General features: G+C 41.6%; 1 protein-coding gene across 6 annotated transcripts in view; it reads right to left on the reverse strand.

Moving 5' to 3' along the window:
* Window positions 1-6,070: 6,070 nt before the first annotated feature.
* SNCAIP (synuclein alpha interacting protein) overlaps window positions 6,071-16,672 on the reverse strand; it is a 159,239-nt gene continuing 148,637 nt past the window's right edge. For all 6 annotated transcript variants that reach the window (XM_058737948.1, XM_058737958.1, XM_058737938.1 and 3 more), the window contains one exon: window positions 6,071-6,634. In XM_058737948.1, coding sequence (XP_058593931.1) covers window positions 6,550-6,634 — 85 coding nt within the window. In that variant the 3' untranslated portion in view covers window positions 6,071-6,549. The remainder of the gene's footprint in view (window positions 6,635-16,672) is intronic.

Genomic DNA, 16,672 nt, shown 5'->3' on the forward strand with positions numbered 1-16,672 from the left:
TGGATGAGGAGCTGGGTCTGCACACCCCCACAAAGACCACTCACTGGGGACAAGCTGTCCTCGGAAAGGGTGTGCTCTTGGGCAAGGTGGCTTTCTTTAGCAAATGGCAACTCTCTGAGAAAGCTAACATCTCAGGGCCAGCAGCACTGCCAATGACTGGGGACTAAGCCCCAGACATTTGAAGGTGGCACATCATAATCTATCAAAGGATTTTCTCCGCACAGTGTTTTTGTTTTCGGTTTTGTTTTTCCAAACTAGCAAAACCTACTTTTATCCTGCAGCACAGCTAAAATATTTCCCAAACCTAATGGTAGACAAAATATAATTTGTGAAACGCTGCTCTATTCCAATGACCAGATGTAGACTCTTTATTCTTTAGGATAAGTACCTCGTTTCGGTCTTATATTGGGCTACTCTTCCCAGAAGCTAGATGGAAGAGACTTAGTCGATGAAAAGAGCTTATTTTATTCACATAATTTGGGGGGAGAGTCCAAGGCCTGTGTAGCTGCTCACGGAACCGGGTTCTACCTCTTTTCTTCTGGTCCCTTTTTGGCATGTAATTTTTGTTCTCATGGCTGTAAGAGGTGCTGCTCTGCCCGAAAGGGAAAAGCGGCAAAGGACAAATGCCAGGCAAGCTTCTTCCTCCACAAAACATTCAGAGGCACCGTATGCTTTCTACTGGCTTTTCATTCGCCAGAACAGTCACGTGACCGTTCCTAATTTCCAGTGCGTCTGGTAAAGTGATTTTACCTGAGAACATTTAACTGGTTTCTCCTAATTGGGAAGAACAAGAGAAAGGATCCTGAGAAGGCAGCTAGCACTGCTGACCACAAATAATAACTGTTAAATCCTTCCTTGTTCCTGACTGGCTGGGCAACTGCAAGAACAAATACCGTAGAAGGAAAAGAAATACAGTTATACGATATTCCTATGGATATGAGCACAACATCGCAACAGATGGCTATATTTTCCAAATTTATCCGGTTTAACTCAGACTTTCCACATTTCATCAAAAGCTATATACATTTATTACCCTAGATTTATGGTTGCCTTTCTACCACATGGGACAGAGCTGTGCACGTGGTAGACACTGACTGTGTATTCATATGTGTGTGTGTGTGTGTGTGTGTGTGCATGCGTGTTGTGTAAACAGAGGAATGTCTTTGGCATACATTATGGCACTCTACTGAGTCATGAAGTCATAAAATATATCCTGTGTCTTGCTGACATTCATGGGAAGCCCCCCCAGTGGTGGTTGAGGAGAAACACTGAGGATGGGTTTTAGTCCTTGCTTTGCTGTGTTTGGTCTTCATTACAACACTGTCAGATGGGTAGCTTCTGGATAATTTGATTTTTTATGTATAGATTTTAGACAATCTTGAGAAATAACAATGGAAAAGCTACTCTAAGATTTAAAAAGTAGGGGCACCTGGGTGGCTCAGTCGGTTGAGCGTCCGACTTCAGCGCAGGTCATGATCTCATGGCTCATGAGTTTGAGCCCCCCCGTTAGGCTCTGTGTAGACAGCTCAGAGCCTGGAGTCTGCTTTGGATTCTATGTCTCCCTCTCTCTCTGCTCCTCCCCTGCTCATGCTCTGTCTCTCTCCCTCTCAAAAAAATAAATAAAAATTAAAAATGAAGATCCCTTATTGAAAAATTGTTCTCTCTTCTACCTATCCCATTCAGAAAAGACGTCTCCCTTTCTATATGATTTTTAACTTTCTGCATAGGAAATTACAGTTGAATATGATTTCCACAGTTACACATTAAACACACAGACACACTAAACAGAAGAAGAGTGTGATGAGCCCACTGATATTTCTTTAAAACACCTAATACTCTCTTCATACCCACCTCCAGGGTTAAGGGCTCTCCATTCTTCCCCTCTCCCTGAGGAAGGGTCTTTTTCTGTCTGTCTTCTCAAGTACTGTCTCAAAGGACAATTCACAGCATCACAAAATTAGAAGCAGAGGCCACAGTGGACGCCAGATCATTCTGCATGTATGATATGCTCCCAGCCGATGCCAATGCCACGTTGCCTGGCCCCACTTTGAGTAGCAAGGCATTGGTTTTAAAGATTGGTGGCCTAATTGGAATTTTGGATAAGTTTTTACAAATACTGATGTCTGGGTTCCACCCGGAGAATTGAATTTATTTATTATAGGGTTGGCTTGGGCATCAACTTTTTAAAAGTTCCCCCAGGAGATTCTAATGTTCAGCAAAGTTTGAGAACCAATAAGCTATGAACCAATTACAATACTTTTTTTCCCCACAGGTCCTTCCAAATACACAATTTGTTAACTTATGTACCCTTGTATGCTCCCGCTGTAGTTAATGCCAACTTCTGGGTGTTTTTGTTTTTGTTTTTTTTTTTTAATTATTTTTATTCCAAGAGAGAGCCTAGCACAGGACCCCATTCTTGGCATGGGCTCCATCAGAATCTGTTGACCACATCGGCATATAGAAAGAGGATTGTTTCTGCTTCTGTGCTGTGGCAAGAAAGGAGAGATTTCCTTTTCATTGTAAGTATGGGTCTAGCACGTTTCTATTTACTGCAACCCCTCTGCCAGGCTTCTTCCAAGGAAGATCCTATGAAAAGGGTTTCCAGATCTTGGGAGCCTAGGGCAGACAAAGGAGAAAAAATGGGGTGTGGAGATGTCAGCAAGAGAGAAAAAGGGAAAAACAGGAGGAGGAAGGGGTGGAAGAAGAATGGGGAAAAATGAGAAGAAAATAAGATGGGTATAAGGGTTGTAGGCGTTGAAAAATACTGAAAAAAATTGCCAGTAGATATTTACTAGCCACCATTTATGAGAGGTGACATAAAGATTCTTGTTGAGATGAAACAAAACAAAACATAGGGGCACCTGGGTGGCTCAATTGGTTAAGCATCCAACTTCGGTTCAGGTCATGATCTTGCAGTTCATGAGTTCAAGCCCCGCATCGGGCTCTGTGCTGACAGCTCAGAGCGTAGAGCCTGCTTCGGATACTGTGTCTCCCTCTCTGTCTGCCCCTGCCCGCTTTCTCTCTCTCTCAAAAATAAATAAACATTAAAAAAGAAACATAGGGTCTCGTTAGGAGACAGGAATCAAGCACTGAAAAAGTTACATTAAACTGTGCAGTGAAGACTAAAGGGGGAATAATACCAGAGATAACACAGGACTTTTAGAGAGACTGATCAACAAATGAGAGTTATAAGGCAATAGACAGCATAGACTCCATTTTTATGTGGGGAAATGGTATCAATCCTGTTGCAATGGATCCCTTATTCTTACTCGGCCTTATCAGTTCAACTCCAATTATGCATATAGGTGGCTACTGAAGAAGTAACATTTAACCCATTCTGTATCTGGGAGTCTTTCAGGCAGTTATTTAAATATTTTATAGTTATTTCCTCTAGCACGTATGATCCAGTATGTTGTCTGCGAATATTTGCTTTGAGGAAAAAAAATTAATTTTCAAAATTTACTTGAAGATGCCCTTTAAGAGTCTCATCCCCACTCCTAACGCCACGATGCACCTCTAGAAGTTTCTTCTTAGAGGTGAGGTCTCGATAACTAATAAACATTAGTTTATGAGAATAAAGAATGGGAATTCAATCCAGTCAAAGTGGTGAAGGTTTGGTATCTGGTTATCTTTTCTGAGAAACATGGTTGATTTGATGTTTGAACTTGGGCAATACGAGTCCCTTCAGTGGCATAAAAGAAGCCGGCCTTTAAAAGATGCAGACAGATGCTGAGAGAGTTTTTTACAGTGGGGCTGAGTTTCCTGTTCTGCTGCATATAATTAGGCATGCAGTTAGAGCTTCACTCACTTTACTAGCCCAGGGGGAGGGAGGTGGGGCAGGGGTCCCAGACTTCAGCTTACTTAAAGGAAACACACTGTCTCTTTCTTTAACATCTAAGTGTGTCTCCATTTCCGTAAAGATAGAAGACTTTGTGCATTCATTTTACAAAGTCTGCACAAAACTAAGCTTGTGGTAAGGAACACATCAGTTCTATTTATTTCAAGCAAGCATAATTTATCCATTTCATAAAGAACTTGGGTGGTAAAGACGGTGAACATGCCTGATTTAAGGATCAACATCTTTGGTGTCCTAACAACATCATTAGACACAGAACGCACTGCCTCGGCAGTCTGGCTAGTCTCCATTTCCTTGATTTTCTGATTTTACCTTTTTTTTTTTTTTTTTAATTCTTTTCTCTTCTGGGCTTAGTACTGTGGTATCTGCAATGCTTGTGTTGGGCGCCTGGGTGCCTCAGTGGGCTAAACATCTGACTTGATTTTGGCTCAGGACATCATCTCGTGGTGTGTGAGATTGAGCCCCACGTGGAACTCTGTGCTGACAGTGCAGGACGTACTTGGGATTCTCTCTCTCCCTCTCTCTCTCTCCAAAATAAATAAATAAAAACTTTAAAAAATCTATAAACATTCAAAAAATCAATAAATGAAATGCTTGCATCAATAAACAACTGAAATGCCAATTTTCCAGGTCAAGGTAGCGTCTCTTTCTTTCAAACTCTTGGTTTTCTCTGCTATGTTTCATTGAGAACTCGGTGTCTGGCTCACAAAATCGCTATACAATGCTCAGCCCACTTCAACTTTTAAGTTAAAAGACCCAGTCTAAGAACAAAGCTAGGGTGCCTCAGGGGGACAGAGAGAGCACTCTCTGGGTCCCCATTCCTTTGCAAGCCCCATTCTAGAACTAAGTTCAAAAGGTTGGCTGTGTCACTCTACTGTCATCTCTTCAGCAGCAGGCGGAAAACACGGGAATCTAGTTTCCCACGTGCTGGCCATAGATTCTCTATTAGAATTTCAACACCAGGACGCAGCAGGGAAATGTGAAGAAGGAGAAAGAGTACTTGAGTCCAAGGGGCCCAAATCAAAATAGGGCATCTCATTCGAGGAAAAGACAAGGTGAGCAAGGCGGAACCACACAGGGCACTGGGCTCTAACCAGGGGAACTCATAAGACCCACACAAGGACAGAGCAAACTGGTTGAAATGCCTAGATGGAAAGGAACTTACCTACTGGCCTTGCTCTTTTCCAGATTTCTCGAGGAGGCAAGGTTTCTTGCCCACGACCAGAGTTGTCCAGAAGTGGAACCCATACCCACAACTCATGATTCCTGTGTGCGAGTCCAGTGGGTAACGCACTGAAGAGAGGACATGGGGCAGGACAGGTAGGACAGTGCCGTGGTGATAATGAGCACACCCGTGCCGGAGCCAATTCTGCTAGTGACACGTAGCATGACTTCAGACGTAGGACCTAAGCTTTCCAAAGTTTTAATTTTGAAGCTATAAAAGGGTAACGGTAGTATCTCCACATAAGTGTGGCTAGTACATAAAAGGCATTTGAATATTAGGCCCTTTTTCTATACCTTCCTTTGTCTTGTCAAGCTTAAGTTTGTCACACGATCCACATTGGCAAGATTGCCTCTCTACTCAGTCTCTAGGCCTCTGGTGCCCACCAGGATACAGAATGGTCTACAGTTGACCGCAGAAACACTGCTAGTAACTGTGAATAGCATACAGTACTCCCTCCTACTGGTAAGAACACATTTGACTTCCCAACTCAAATTTGACAGGCCTCTTATGGGCCATGCCAACACTTTGAAAATAAAACTCTTGAAGTTTCAACAGAAATATATTCTTACATGATAGGACGAAACCATCTGGAACTTACTGCTTACATGCATTCAAAGAGCTGTATCAACAATAGGGTTGTTATAAACTCAGGCTCCACACTGTCTCCTAAAGGGATTAGACAGGTCTCATAATATGTTATAGACAGAAAAAGTGACCCAAGCAGGGGCTGAATCCTTAGCTGTCATTAGTATTTTCTCATGTCAATGCTGGGATTTGAGAAGACAGAAGGAATTGACTTACTTTATATACTTGTCTGATCCTTTAGTACTTAATGAAAACTAGAATGTTTTATTTCACCCCTATGGGAAATAGCTAAACCCGGCAGTTTGTTCCTGAAATAAAATATCAGCAATCAAAATACTCTCAAGGTCCCTAAGAGACCAGAACATCACAGGCTGATTAGAAAGTAGGTGCCTCGAGCTTATAGGTGCTGTTAACATTGTTTTATTTCCTTTATACAAAAAGTAGAAATGACAGAAAAAACGCTCTTGACAGAAAACAGTACCACTGACCTGGTCTCACTGAGGAGCTGAGCCAAACTGCCCATTTTACTGGAAAAAGAATGTTCAATCAACATTAGCAAACACCCATGCAATGGATGAAATAAAAGATGGTACCGGTGGCTTGGTGGACGTTGTGTGGGCAGGCTGAACCAATCCACGCTCAAAACAACATAACATTTGCCCGATCATGCTTTTAAACAGCATCTCTTTAGAAACAAGTTATATATACAAATATCACCCCAAAATGTGTATTATAGAGTATACTACTATAAATTTAAGGCATCCTGATATTGTTCTTCTGCTGGTGAGGCATTGTTCTCATGATTCTATTTCCATAGTGGAGAGTCCAGAAACTTCCAAATGGTGTCCCAAGGGCAGCAATGAGAGATAATAAAAAAAGTGATTTACAAGAAGAGTTCATTTGACTCTGGCTCAGCAATGTGCTTTATGCTGCAGGATTTCTTCATTTTTCTGTTGATGTCATTATGCCTAAGCAGAAGAGAAACCATAAAGGCCAGAATTAGATAAAATTATGGTCAAGTTACAAGACAACACCACTAAACAGCTCACCAAAAATGGAAATTATCCTCATACAAACCACACTGAAGAACACTTCATTCCAGTAGGCAAATTATTTTCTTTTCATATAAACCACTCTTTAAACAATAAAAGCTATAGTCATGTAATAACGCATATTTATTGAACACTTTTAATTCAGTTCTGGAAGTAATTTCTCAAGCATGCTGACTGGAATCCAGGCACAATTCTAGTCCAGTGAATTTTATCAGAGTCAGATAAGATAATAAGCATAGTAATGCTGGTCGAGTGGAAACAAGAGCTGTTTCTAGCTGATTGACATGGATTCCCTGGTGATATCTTGAATCTCCAAAAAGCTTGAACCTTAATCACATAAAGAAGATGCTAAGGGGATGTGACTACTGAGTAGCAGCATGTTGGAAGACCCTAAGTAGGTAAGTCTAGGGGAAAAAGAAGAAACTAGGGAGCAGCAATGCTGTTTTCCCATCAATAATTGATACTTAGTGAGCCTATGGAAAGAAGGACAAGTCAAGCCCTGGAACAGTTCTGTTTCCTAAGTGAATTTCCCTCTAGGTAGATGCATTCATTTTCATGAGATATTACTCACACTCTAGGTATAAGAATCTTCCAGAGAAGAGTTCTCTCCTGAAGGTGGGTAGCCTACATATTAATAAATTCCCTCTTGTTGGTACATCAGACAAAAACAGTGTTTCTGGGAATGCTACTTCCTAACATGAGGACATATGTGGATGAGAACCCGAGGTGGAGTTTTATGGCCTCAGAAATGTGCTCGCTTACAAAGACCATGTAGTCTATTCTCAGGGTTCTAGGAAATATTTGATTCTCATCAACATCTGAAAGTTCTAATTCTTACTTCATTTATTTGTCTGAATAAAACTTTTTTTAAAGAAAGATTTTGTTTCTAAGTAATCTCTATACCCAACAGGGGGCTTGAACTTAAAACCCTGAGATCAAGGGTCACCTGCTCTAGTGACTTAGCCAGCCAGGTGCCCCTAAACAGAACTTTGGAGCATTTCCAAAGACAAGAAAGGGAAGAAAGGGAAAAAAAACCCTGGCTGATTAAAAGATGTCTGAGGGACTTCCAATTAAACACGGTGGATTAAATACACTCATTTGCCACCCCTTTCTTACAAAACAACGCTAAAAGGAAAGTAAAGAAATAAAAAAAGGTATAAATCTCAACGAATGAGGGAAGTGAGCGAGGAGATGATAACAAAATACCAACACTTTCAGAAACAAGAAGGTTGATGGACCTGTGGAATTGATTTAGTAGAGGAGAAGACGCAGAAATCTAAACTTTCAGTCAGGGAACCCAACATATTGATTGGCGACAGTGGGTACTGAGTGGGTGCTGAGAGTGGGAGGTTGATTTGAAAAATTTGTGGAAGTAATAGTTCATATCCCAGATTACCTCTCCAACCCAATGAGGCCAGGTGACTGTCCCTTTCCCAATGTGAAGGAAGATTAGAAGTTACAATTTGCAAGGCATGAACCAGAGAGACTCTGAATTCAGCTGAAGGGGGTGGAAACCATGAGATTAAATGAACATTTCCCTAAGTGAGAAAGCAAGAATAGAATTCTCAACCTGTCTCCTATTGGTCTGACTCATGGATTCTTGGCACTCAGGTTACTGACTCTACCAGGAGACTGTAGTTGCCTTAGCTTGATAAATCAACTGGCCAAGAGAAAAGACCTACAAATACTGCCACTTCAGGATTTTCACAAAAAAAGAGCCTGGTCCTTGCCAGTGTGTATATGAAGCAACATCTACCAGTGAGAGAGCTTCGCCCATAAAATCAGAGCTTCTATTCAGCTTTACTGTTTTGTTCTTTAATATAAATGAGTTAGGAATCATCAGACATTTGAGTAAAGTGCTACTAGGGAAGACAGGGACCAAAATAAAGAGAGAAATGGAAGTCAAAGTTAACAGAGATAACATAGGGAGACAATGAGAACTTTAAACATTTTTAACAAGAAAAGAAAAACCGAGAAAATGTTTGTAATTCATATTACAATGGGTTAGTCTTTCTAATATGTAAAATATAAAGAGCTGCTATAAGTCAAAAGGAGATGACCAGAATGTCAATAAAATGAAGGGTTAAAAATAGTACATTCATACAATGAAATAATATGTGGCTATATAAAAGAATAAAGAAACTCTTTATACATGAATACATAAAGAACTTTAATGTGTCAGGTGAGAAAAAGCAAGAGACAAAACTGTGTTTATCGCTTGCCACCTTTTTTGCAAAAAGGAAGAAAAGACAAAATATACATTTATATTTGATTGTACAATTTAAGTAAGTCTTGCATGTATAATGCTATAAAAAGGAAACAAAGAGAAAACCAATAAGGTGCTATTAGAAATTAACACCATTACAGCAAAAATAAAAAAAAAAAATTAGAAAGATTGGAAGGTACAGGTCAATAAAGACCTTAGAAAGAACTAGAGAAAGCAAAAGTATGGGTAAAGATAAAAAGGATGGATAAAGATAAAGTATGGATAAAGATAAAGACCTGAGGGTTGACTCAGTGTGTCCAGCATTACAATAATAAGATTTCTAGAAAGAGTGAACAGAGAAATTACAATGTAGAAAACATTCCAAGACAGCGTATAAAAACATTTCCCAGAATTGAAGCATATAGGTTTCAAGACTGAAAAAGCCTTCCAAGTGTCACAGGTCAGGAATGAAAATAGAATCACGACAAAGTAACAAGAAATCATAACACTGGGAAATAAAGAGAAAATCGTAATAAATTCCAAGGGATTAGCAATTAGAAATGGAGCTTATCAACAGACACATTAGAAAAAAGAAGAAAAGGAAACAATGTGTTCAAGATTCTGTGAGAAAATAATTTCCTATCTAGAATTCTATACCCAGCCAAACACACCTAATCCAGTATGAGAGCAAATTGAAGATATTATCAGACAGGCAGAGTCTCAACAAATTTAGCATCCACCTCCATAGGAAGAAGGAGATCTGTTTACCAAAACAAGAGCATACACCAAAAATGAGAAAGGACAGATTCAGGAAATAGGGCTCTAGACAGGAGAGAAGCAAAAGAAATTCCCAGAATGATGTATATGGGAAACTCCGGGAAGGCAGCTGTATAGCACTGCCAGATAGCAGCAGTCCAGAGTAGGGCAGGAGGAAAGAGGTTGTCTCTATGAACAGACAAACTGAGAGATGCCTGATTTGTCTGAATGCACTGAAAGAAGATTTCTGTCTCCAGAAAAATGTTAAGAAATGAATTGGAAACTAAGAAGTCCAAATTATTTTCTCCTCAGAAAATGTAATGTTATAATTAGAAAGGGAATACGATATAGCATACTGCATGCATTTAGATAGCCACAGTAATAATAAACACCAAATACTGATTTAATCTCAAAGATATATTTAATCCCAACTATATTAATAGTGGCAAGAGGATGTAGGTAGGGGTGTGTGTGTGTGTGTGTGTGTGTGTGTGTGTGTGTTGGGTGGGGGGCAGTGTTGGGTGCTGAAATAGAGACAGACAAGTTTGGTTCATCATGGAGAATACTGAGTTTTGGAATCCTGGCTCCACAATTTATTATCCTTATTGTATAAACTTGGACAAGATACATAATCTCTCTGTGCCTTGGTTTCCAATCTGCAAAATCTGATAATACTAGTATCTACCATATTGTGTTGTTGTGAAGGTTACAACAGTCGTATAATGCTTTGTAACTGTTAGCTGTCATTTTTACCTTCTATAGTAGAATGCCAATATATAACAGAGAGAATATCTAAAATTGAAAACCTGTAGGAGCATGTGATTTAGCCGTACAGGATACGAGAGAATACATCTGAAGGAAAGCCAAATGACTGATTCAGGAAAGTGGGAACAGGACACGGTAGGTTGGGCAGAGGACAGCTAGTTTTTGTTATAATGCTAGTAGGACTATTGTATGTACCTAGACCAGTTCAACAAAAAATTAAATGAAAAATAAATAAAAGTGAAAAAGAAGGCTTAGGTTATAGTCTAAAGATAATATCATCATTTAGACATTAACAAAGTGTTTCTGCTTTAATATGAGGGGTGCGGTGGTCACAAAATACTAAAAAAGAACACTTTCCATGGGACAAAACCCAGCATGAACAGGGCTGACTCTAGAGCAAGTAAAATGTTAATCTGAGGCATTTATTTGAATAATATCAGGATAATTCAAGCCTCTCTGCATCCTTCAATTACCTAGTCCTGAATTACCAGTATTCAAAAGAACAAAAGTGTTTGGGTAATTCTGGCATGAATTATTCAGATAATTTGCTGTTCCTTGATTTCATTTTTGGAGATGAAATCGCATTCTCAGTGACCAAAATTGGAAAGAAGAAAGGCTTAAATTTAAGTAACAGCTTTTCAAGTAATCTAACTTGCTGATTCATCCAGGCCTGGATTCCATATTTCCATAGCCCATGGTGACCAGACAGCAATTTACTTAGAGGATTAGTCAAAAATGGCCCACGGGCATGCATTACATTTTCACTGATCACCAAAACAGGGAGACTTTGTAACTTTTTGTGATCTCCTTCAGAACTTTACCGAGAGCAAATCTAGAAATCCCACCCACTAAAAGATGGGATTCTGGTTCAAAGAATGAAAACCTGCCCTTAAAACACCCACACTAAAACTCACTGTAGGTAGGTGGGTTGTAATCAAAAGGCCTAGGTTTTTACAGAGGACACCATTCTTTCTGTGGGGTGATGGGCTCAGTCCTTATTATTTCTCTTTTTCCCTCTTTAGCTTTCTCCACTCTCCCTCTCGCCAAATGTTTAGGAGGTTGCTAGCGTGTGCGAGGCACTGAGCTAGACACTGGGGGTAAAGATGGCAATATGGGGAGGCTGTCAAGCACCGTATACATTTTACAGAGTTTACTGGTGTTTTAACCGTGTCCTCTGTTAATTGTCTCTGGACTCTGATCTCTTTTATGAAGGCAGCATTGCCTTGTGCTGGCACAGCAAAATGCGTGGCTGTTTGCTAAAGACGTTGCAGTGAGTACACTGGCAAACCAAGGCTGTGGCATTCGGTAATGTATCTGCACTGTTCTCAGTGTGGGAAGGAAAATCCCAAAGGACTGTGGTTGGAGCAGGGAAGCTTGGTGAAGGTACTGGAAGTTGTCTGGTAAAGTCTGTACTTTTAAGCCTCAAACAGATTGCTGCTTCTCTGAAACTCCAGCCTTACTAAGAGTTGATAAACAGGCACCGCTCTTTTTTTGTTGTTGTTTATACATTTATTTTTGAGAGAGAGAGAGAGAGAGATAACAGGGGAAGGGCAGAGAGAGAGCGAGGGAGAGAATCCCAAGCAGGCTCCGTGCTGCCAGTGTAGAGCGCTATGCAGGGCTCGATCTCAGGAACATGAGATCTTGACCTGAGCTGAGATTATGACTTGGAAACTTAATTGACTGAGCCACTGAGGCTCCCCCAGGCATTTCTCTTTTAATGTCTGGAGACACCCCGTGGTGGCCGAGGTGGTGTAAATATGACACTAACAGAACATTACACAGTTCAAACCTGGACCCTGGAGGGAGGTGAGGAAAGGAGGGTGGATGTGGGAGAAGGGAGTTTCTTGTTCTTAAATTTTGTGATTACATTTATCCAAGAATTCACATGCTGAAAAAATGTATTTCAGGTGGGGTGATTTTGGGTTTGAAGGCAGGTGTTCCCTCTGTACCCTCCTACTTATAGTTCACGGCTGTTCCACACGCTCATTTCCTGCCTTCCAAGGGCAGGGGGATTGAACATGGGATCTTAGTTGCAATAGCTTTTTCTAGGTCTCATCAGGGCTTTGGGACTAAACTAGGTCTCACTGTCTTCCTGTGGTGGAATGTGCCTTTTCCTTTCCCAGTGGGTATATGGGGCATATGAAAAGAAACTTTGGGGCACCCGGGTGGCTCAGTCGGTTAAGCGTCTGACTCTTGGTTTCGACTCGGGTCATGATCTCACCGTCGTGGGATCGAGCCCCCTGCTGGGCTCTGCGCTGACAGTGTGGAACCTGCTTGGGATTCTCTCTCTCCTCTCTCTCTCCCCATCCTCAATGTGCTCTCTCTCTCTCTCTCTCTCAAAAAAAAAATTAACTTAAAAAAATTTAAAAAATTAAAAAAAAAACACCTCCATTTGTGAATCATGTTCTGGTCATCCTTGGGAACTCTTGCAGCTTTTATAAAAAGTTTGCTAAGTTGTGCTGAGACACTGGGAAGGTCAGATCATTTTAACTATTCCCCACACATGGGTATTTTTCTAAACACACCCAACTGTACTATGCAACAGCCAATGACAGTGCAGTACTGTGGCCTATACGAAGGAGAACCTTCCCTTGGAGAAATGTTCAAGATTGGGGTCTTCTCTCTCCTCCAAGTCACAGGGACAAAGCTTCAGTATGAAATAAGGGTTTTCCCTCTGAAACTAGTATGAACTCTACGGAAGCAAAGGTGACGGTGGGTGCAGGGTGAGTTGTGCAGGGAACACAGAACCTGGGGATACACGAAGAGGTGTAAAGGGGAAGCTGACCAGGTGGGTTCTAGGGGTTTCTGGGGCTGAGGAAAGCACCTCAGGGGCCTGCTATCAATTCCTACTGATGGACTGGCTCTAGGTCCCAGAGTTAGTATATTAGGAATGAACACACACTGGAGTGCCTGGGTGGCTCAGTCGGTGGGGTGTCTGATCCCATGGTGGGTGAGTTCAAGCCCCGCATCAGGCTCTGTGCTGGAAGTGTGGAGCCTGCTTGGGATTCTCTCTCTCTCTCTCTCTCTCTCTCTGTGCCCCTCCTGCATGCTTTCTCTCTCTGTCTTTTTCTCTCTCTCTCCAAATAAACTTTAAAAAAAAAAAAAAAGAAATGAACACACACTTCAGATCAGGGCTTAGAAGTGGAAAGTACAGTTTTTGAGCAATAATATTGCTAATGTCTCTAACTACTAAATCCCCTTTTAGTATTAGCACTTGAACCAACTTTTCTGAACTGTTACATTGATTAAGACTCTGTCTGCCCTGGGGAAGTCATTCTAGAACTCTGCAGTCAACATGTATCAGAGAGCATGGTAACGCAACAATGAGTAATTACAGAAACATCCCTTCAAGAATCCTTAAAAAAGCATATGGGTTAAAAGTAAATACTTTACGCTAAAAACTTCAAGACAAGATTAGAATGTGGTTAATTTACTGTATTCAGAGAGACTACGGCAAGGGTGTATTTACTCAGCAGGATCAGAGATTCCTTTTTTGCGCTGACTGCATCTGTCTGTCATGGCTCTGGAAGGGCTCGTCAGTGGGGCTGAGGGTACACTGTACTTGGGACAGCCTTACGCCGGGGCCTCACCTCTCCTTTTCCAATGGCTTCCACATCTTTGTTCATTTTTCTGTTTAGCATGATACCCTGACACTAAGGACATACACATGTGTGTGCGTGCGTGCACACCCGCTGGCGGGGGTGAGTTCCCTGAACTCTGACCTCCTTCTTTTTTTTTAAATTTTTTTTTTTCAACATTTTTTATTTATTTTTGGGACAGAGAGAGACAGAGCATGAACGGGGGAGGGGCAGAGAGAGAGGGAGACACAGAATCGGAAACAGGCTCCAGGCTCCGAGCCATCGGCCCAGAGCCTGACGCGGGGCTCGAACTCACGGACCGCGAGATCGTGACCTGGCTGAAGTCGGACGCTTAACCGACTGCGCCACCCAGGCGCCCCTGACCTCCTTCTGGGCACGGCAGATGACCACTGCCACACCTCACATCGTCTCAGGCCAAATACACCTCTCCCGCTGAAGTGGCTATCGAACAACGCTGACATCGATGCAAAATATCTGATACTAGCTCTTGGTTCTGGATGTGTAATTCCCGGTGTGGCTAATTCCTTGGCAGTAAAATGAACACTAATGGTGTTCATTACTTAATGTTTTTTTAACAAGTCTGCTCTCGTGCTGGTGCTACGACTAGGGTTCCAGGCCACAATGTCACTGTGGTCAGAGGGGGTGTGACTGATGGCGGCCAGGGGATAATACTCTCTGCCTATTGGTAGCTGGAATCAAATCTCACTTCCTGTGTTACAGGTCTCACATGGACTTAAAGTCTGGGAAATGAATGTCTTATTGGCATTTTAAGACAAATAATTGCAAACATTCCCTTGAAGTTGTAATAACTCAAAACCAACTTGTCCTTTATAAGGAAAAGTAAAGATAAATCTGCTTGTTATAAACAAAGTCATCCTCTGCAGTTGAAAACACACTGGGAAAGCTGTCCAAAGTAATGGAGTTGAATCTACTTTTAAAGGACATTGAAAAGAAATTTAGATTTTTTGCCATCAAGCTGTGACCAATTTAGAAAAATAAATAGTAAACAGAACTACCGTACAGAGGTGATATTCTTTAAAATGCATTTATTGCCCGTATTTTTCTCTTACCAGGAAAAACAGATGTTTCTTAGGAACTAAAGTGTGGTTCCAGCATCTGCCTGGAACTAGGTCTCACTGCCCCCACTCTTTCTCCGGGGACACAGCAATAGGGCCGTTCAGGGGCATAATGTTTGGAACCAACTCCAACCCAATGACCCCCAGTGGTTTCCAAAGTTATATAATCCTGGGGAATCCCTGCTACCCGAGAGGAGTCATTTAGCCTTCAAGCAAACTCTTGGGCCAAGATGTGAAGGCGTCCCTGATGGATGAACACTTGGGTTTCTTTCCATATTGCGTCCTTCTGTGGGATGTTCTTTCCATGGTCCCCAAGGCAAAATGGAGCAAGCATTAGAGTCACTTAGGTGTTTTTCATGCTCACGATCTCATGCTATTTCATTTCTCTGAGTTACCTTCATTTCAACTACAGCTATCCATCCTTACTTTATCTAAGGAGTGAACTCCGGCCTTGTTCTCTCCGCCTCTGTAAGTATGAGTGAATCACAGAAACCTCTCCTCTCCAGCCTGAGCAAACCGGTGAGTTTTCACTTTCTACAGAACACATGCTAAATTGCAACCATGATAGAGGAGAGTTTAATTTATAAGGTAGGGAGGGGAAGGGGTCAGTAAGGGATGCTTACTTAATAAAATACACTGAATATTTTTATTTTGGGGTTTCTGCTGATCACTGCACTCAAGCTCTGTTAATATGTAGAGCCAGTGAATTTGAGATTCAAGACTGAACCTTCCAAAGGACTGTTTCTTAAACAGACTACAAAAGTGTTACCCTAGTGTCAGACAGCTGAGTAGCCCTAAAACCTCTTTGATGCTCTGATTTTTTTCTTTCAATGTTTTTATTTATTTTGCATATGCAAGCGGGGGAGGGGTAGATAGAGAGGGAGAGAGAAGATCTGAAGCAGGCTCTGTGCTGACGGAGAGCCCGATGCGGGGCTTGAACTCACAGATTGTGAGATCATGACTGGAGCCAAAATCAAGAGTCAGACACATAACCAACTGAGCACCCAGGCGTTACTATATATACTATATATAGGCGTTATACTATATAATTATAGTATAGAAGACAGCTCAGCTTTGCTCCTTTGCTTGTGAAAAGACAGGATGAAATATTTCTGGCAGGATGGTTCTACTGTGATACCAACTGTCTTATTTCCGGGTACTGGAGGAACCTGTAAGAGAGGAGAGATGTTCTCCTTCTCTCTCCCAAGAGTTTGCCAAGTCTTTGTGCTGCCTTTCCTGAGGGTATTGTTGGTGACTTCTGTTTAATGACAAAAGCAGAATTTTCCAGGCACCTGAAGACACACTGGACCTCATATGGGACTGAGAAGGGTATAGGGGTGGGGAAGATGGGTTGAGAGGAAAAGAAAAAAGCCAGTAAGCAATGGGTTCGCAGCACTGGCCACGATTCCCTGCTCCATTGTGGACAGAAGCAGCCCAGACTCAGGCAACATGTGAGTCTGACCCAAACTGAATGGTGGTGACCAGTTAATACCCAAGCTCCAAGGTGCTTCCTTCAATACACTGACTTAGTGAGACCCCTAGGGGCACTCCC

The sequence above is a fragment of the Neofelis nebulosa genome, chromosome 1 (assembly GCF_028018385.1).
Source record: "Neofelis nebulosa isolate mNeoNeb1 chromosome 1, mNeoNeb1.pri, whole genome shotgun sequence".
Taxonomy (NCBI): Eukaryota; Metazoa; Chordata; class Mammalia; order Carnivora; family Felidae; genus Neofelis; species Neofelis nebulosa.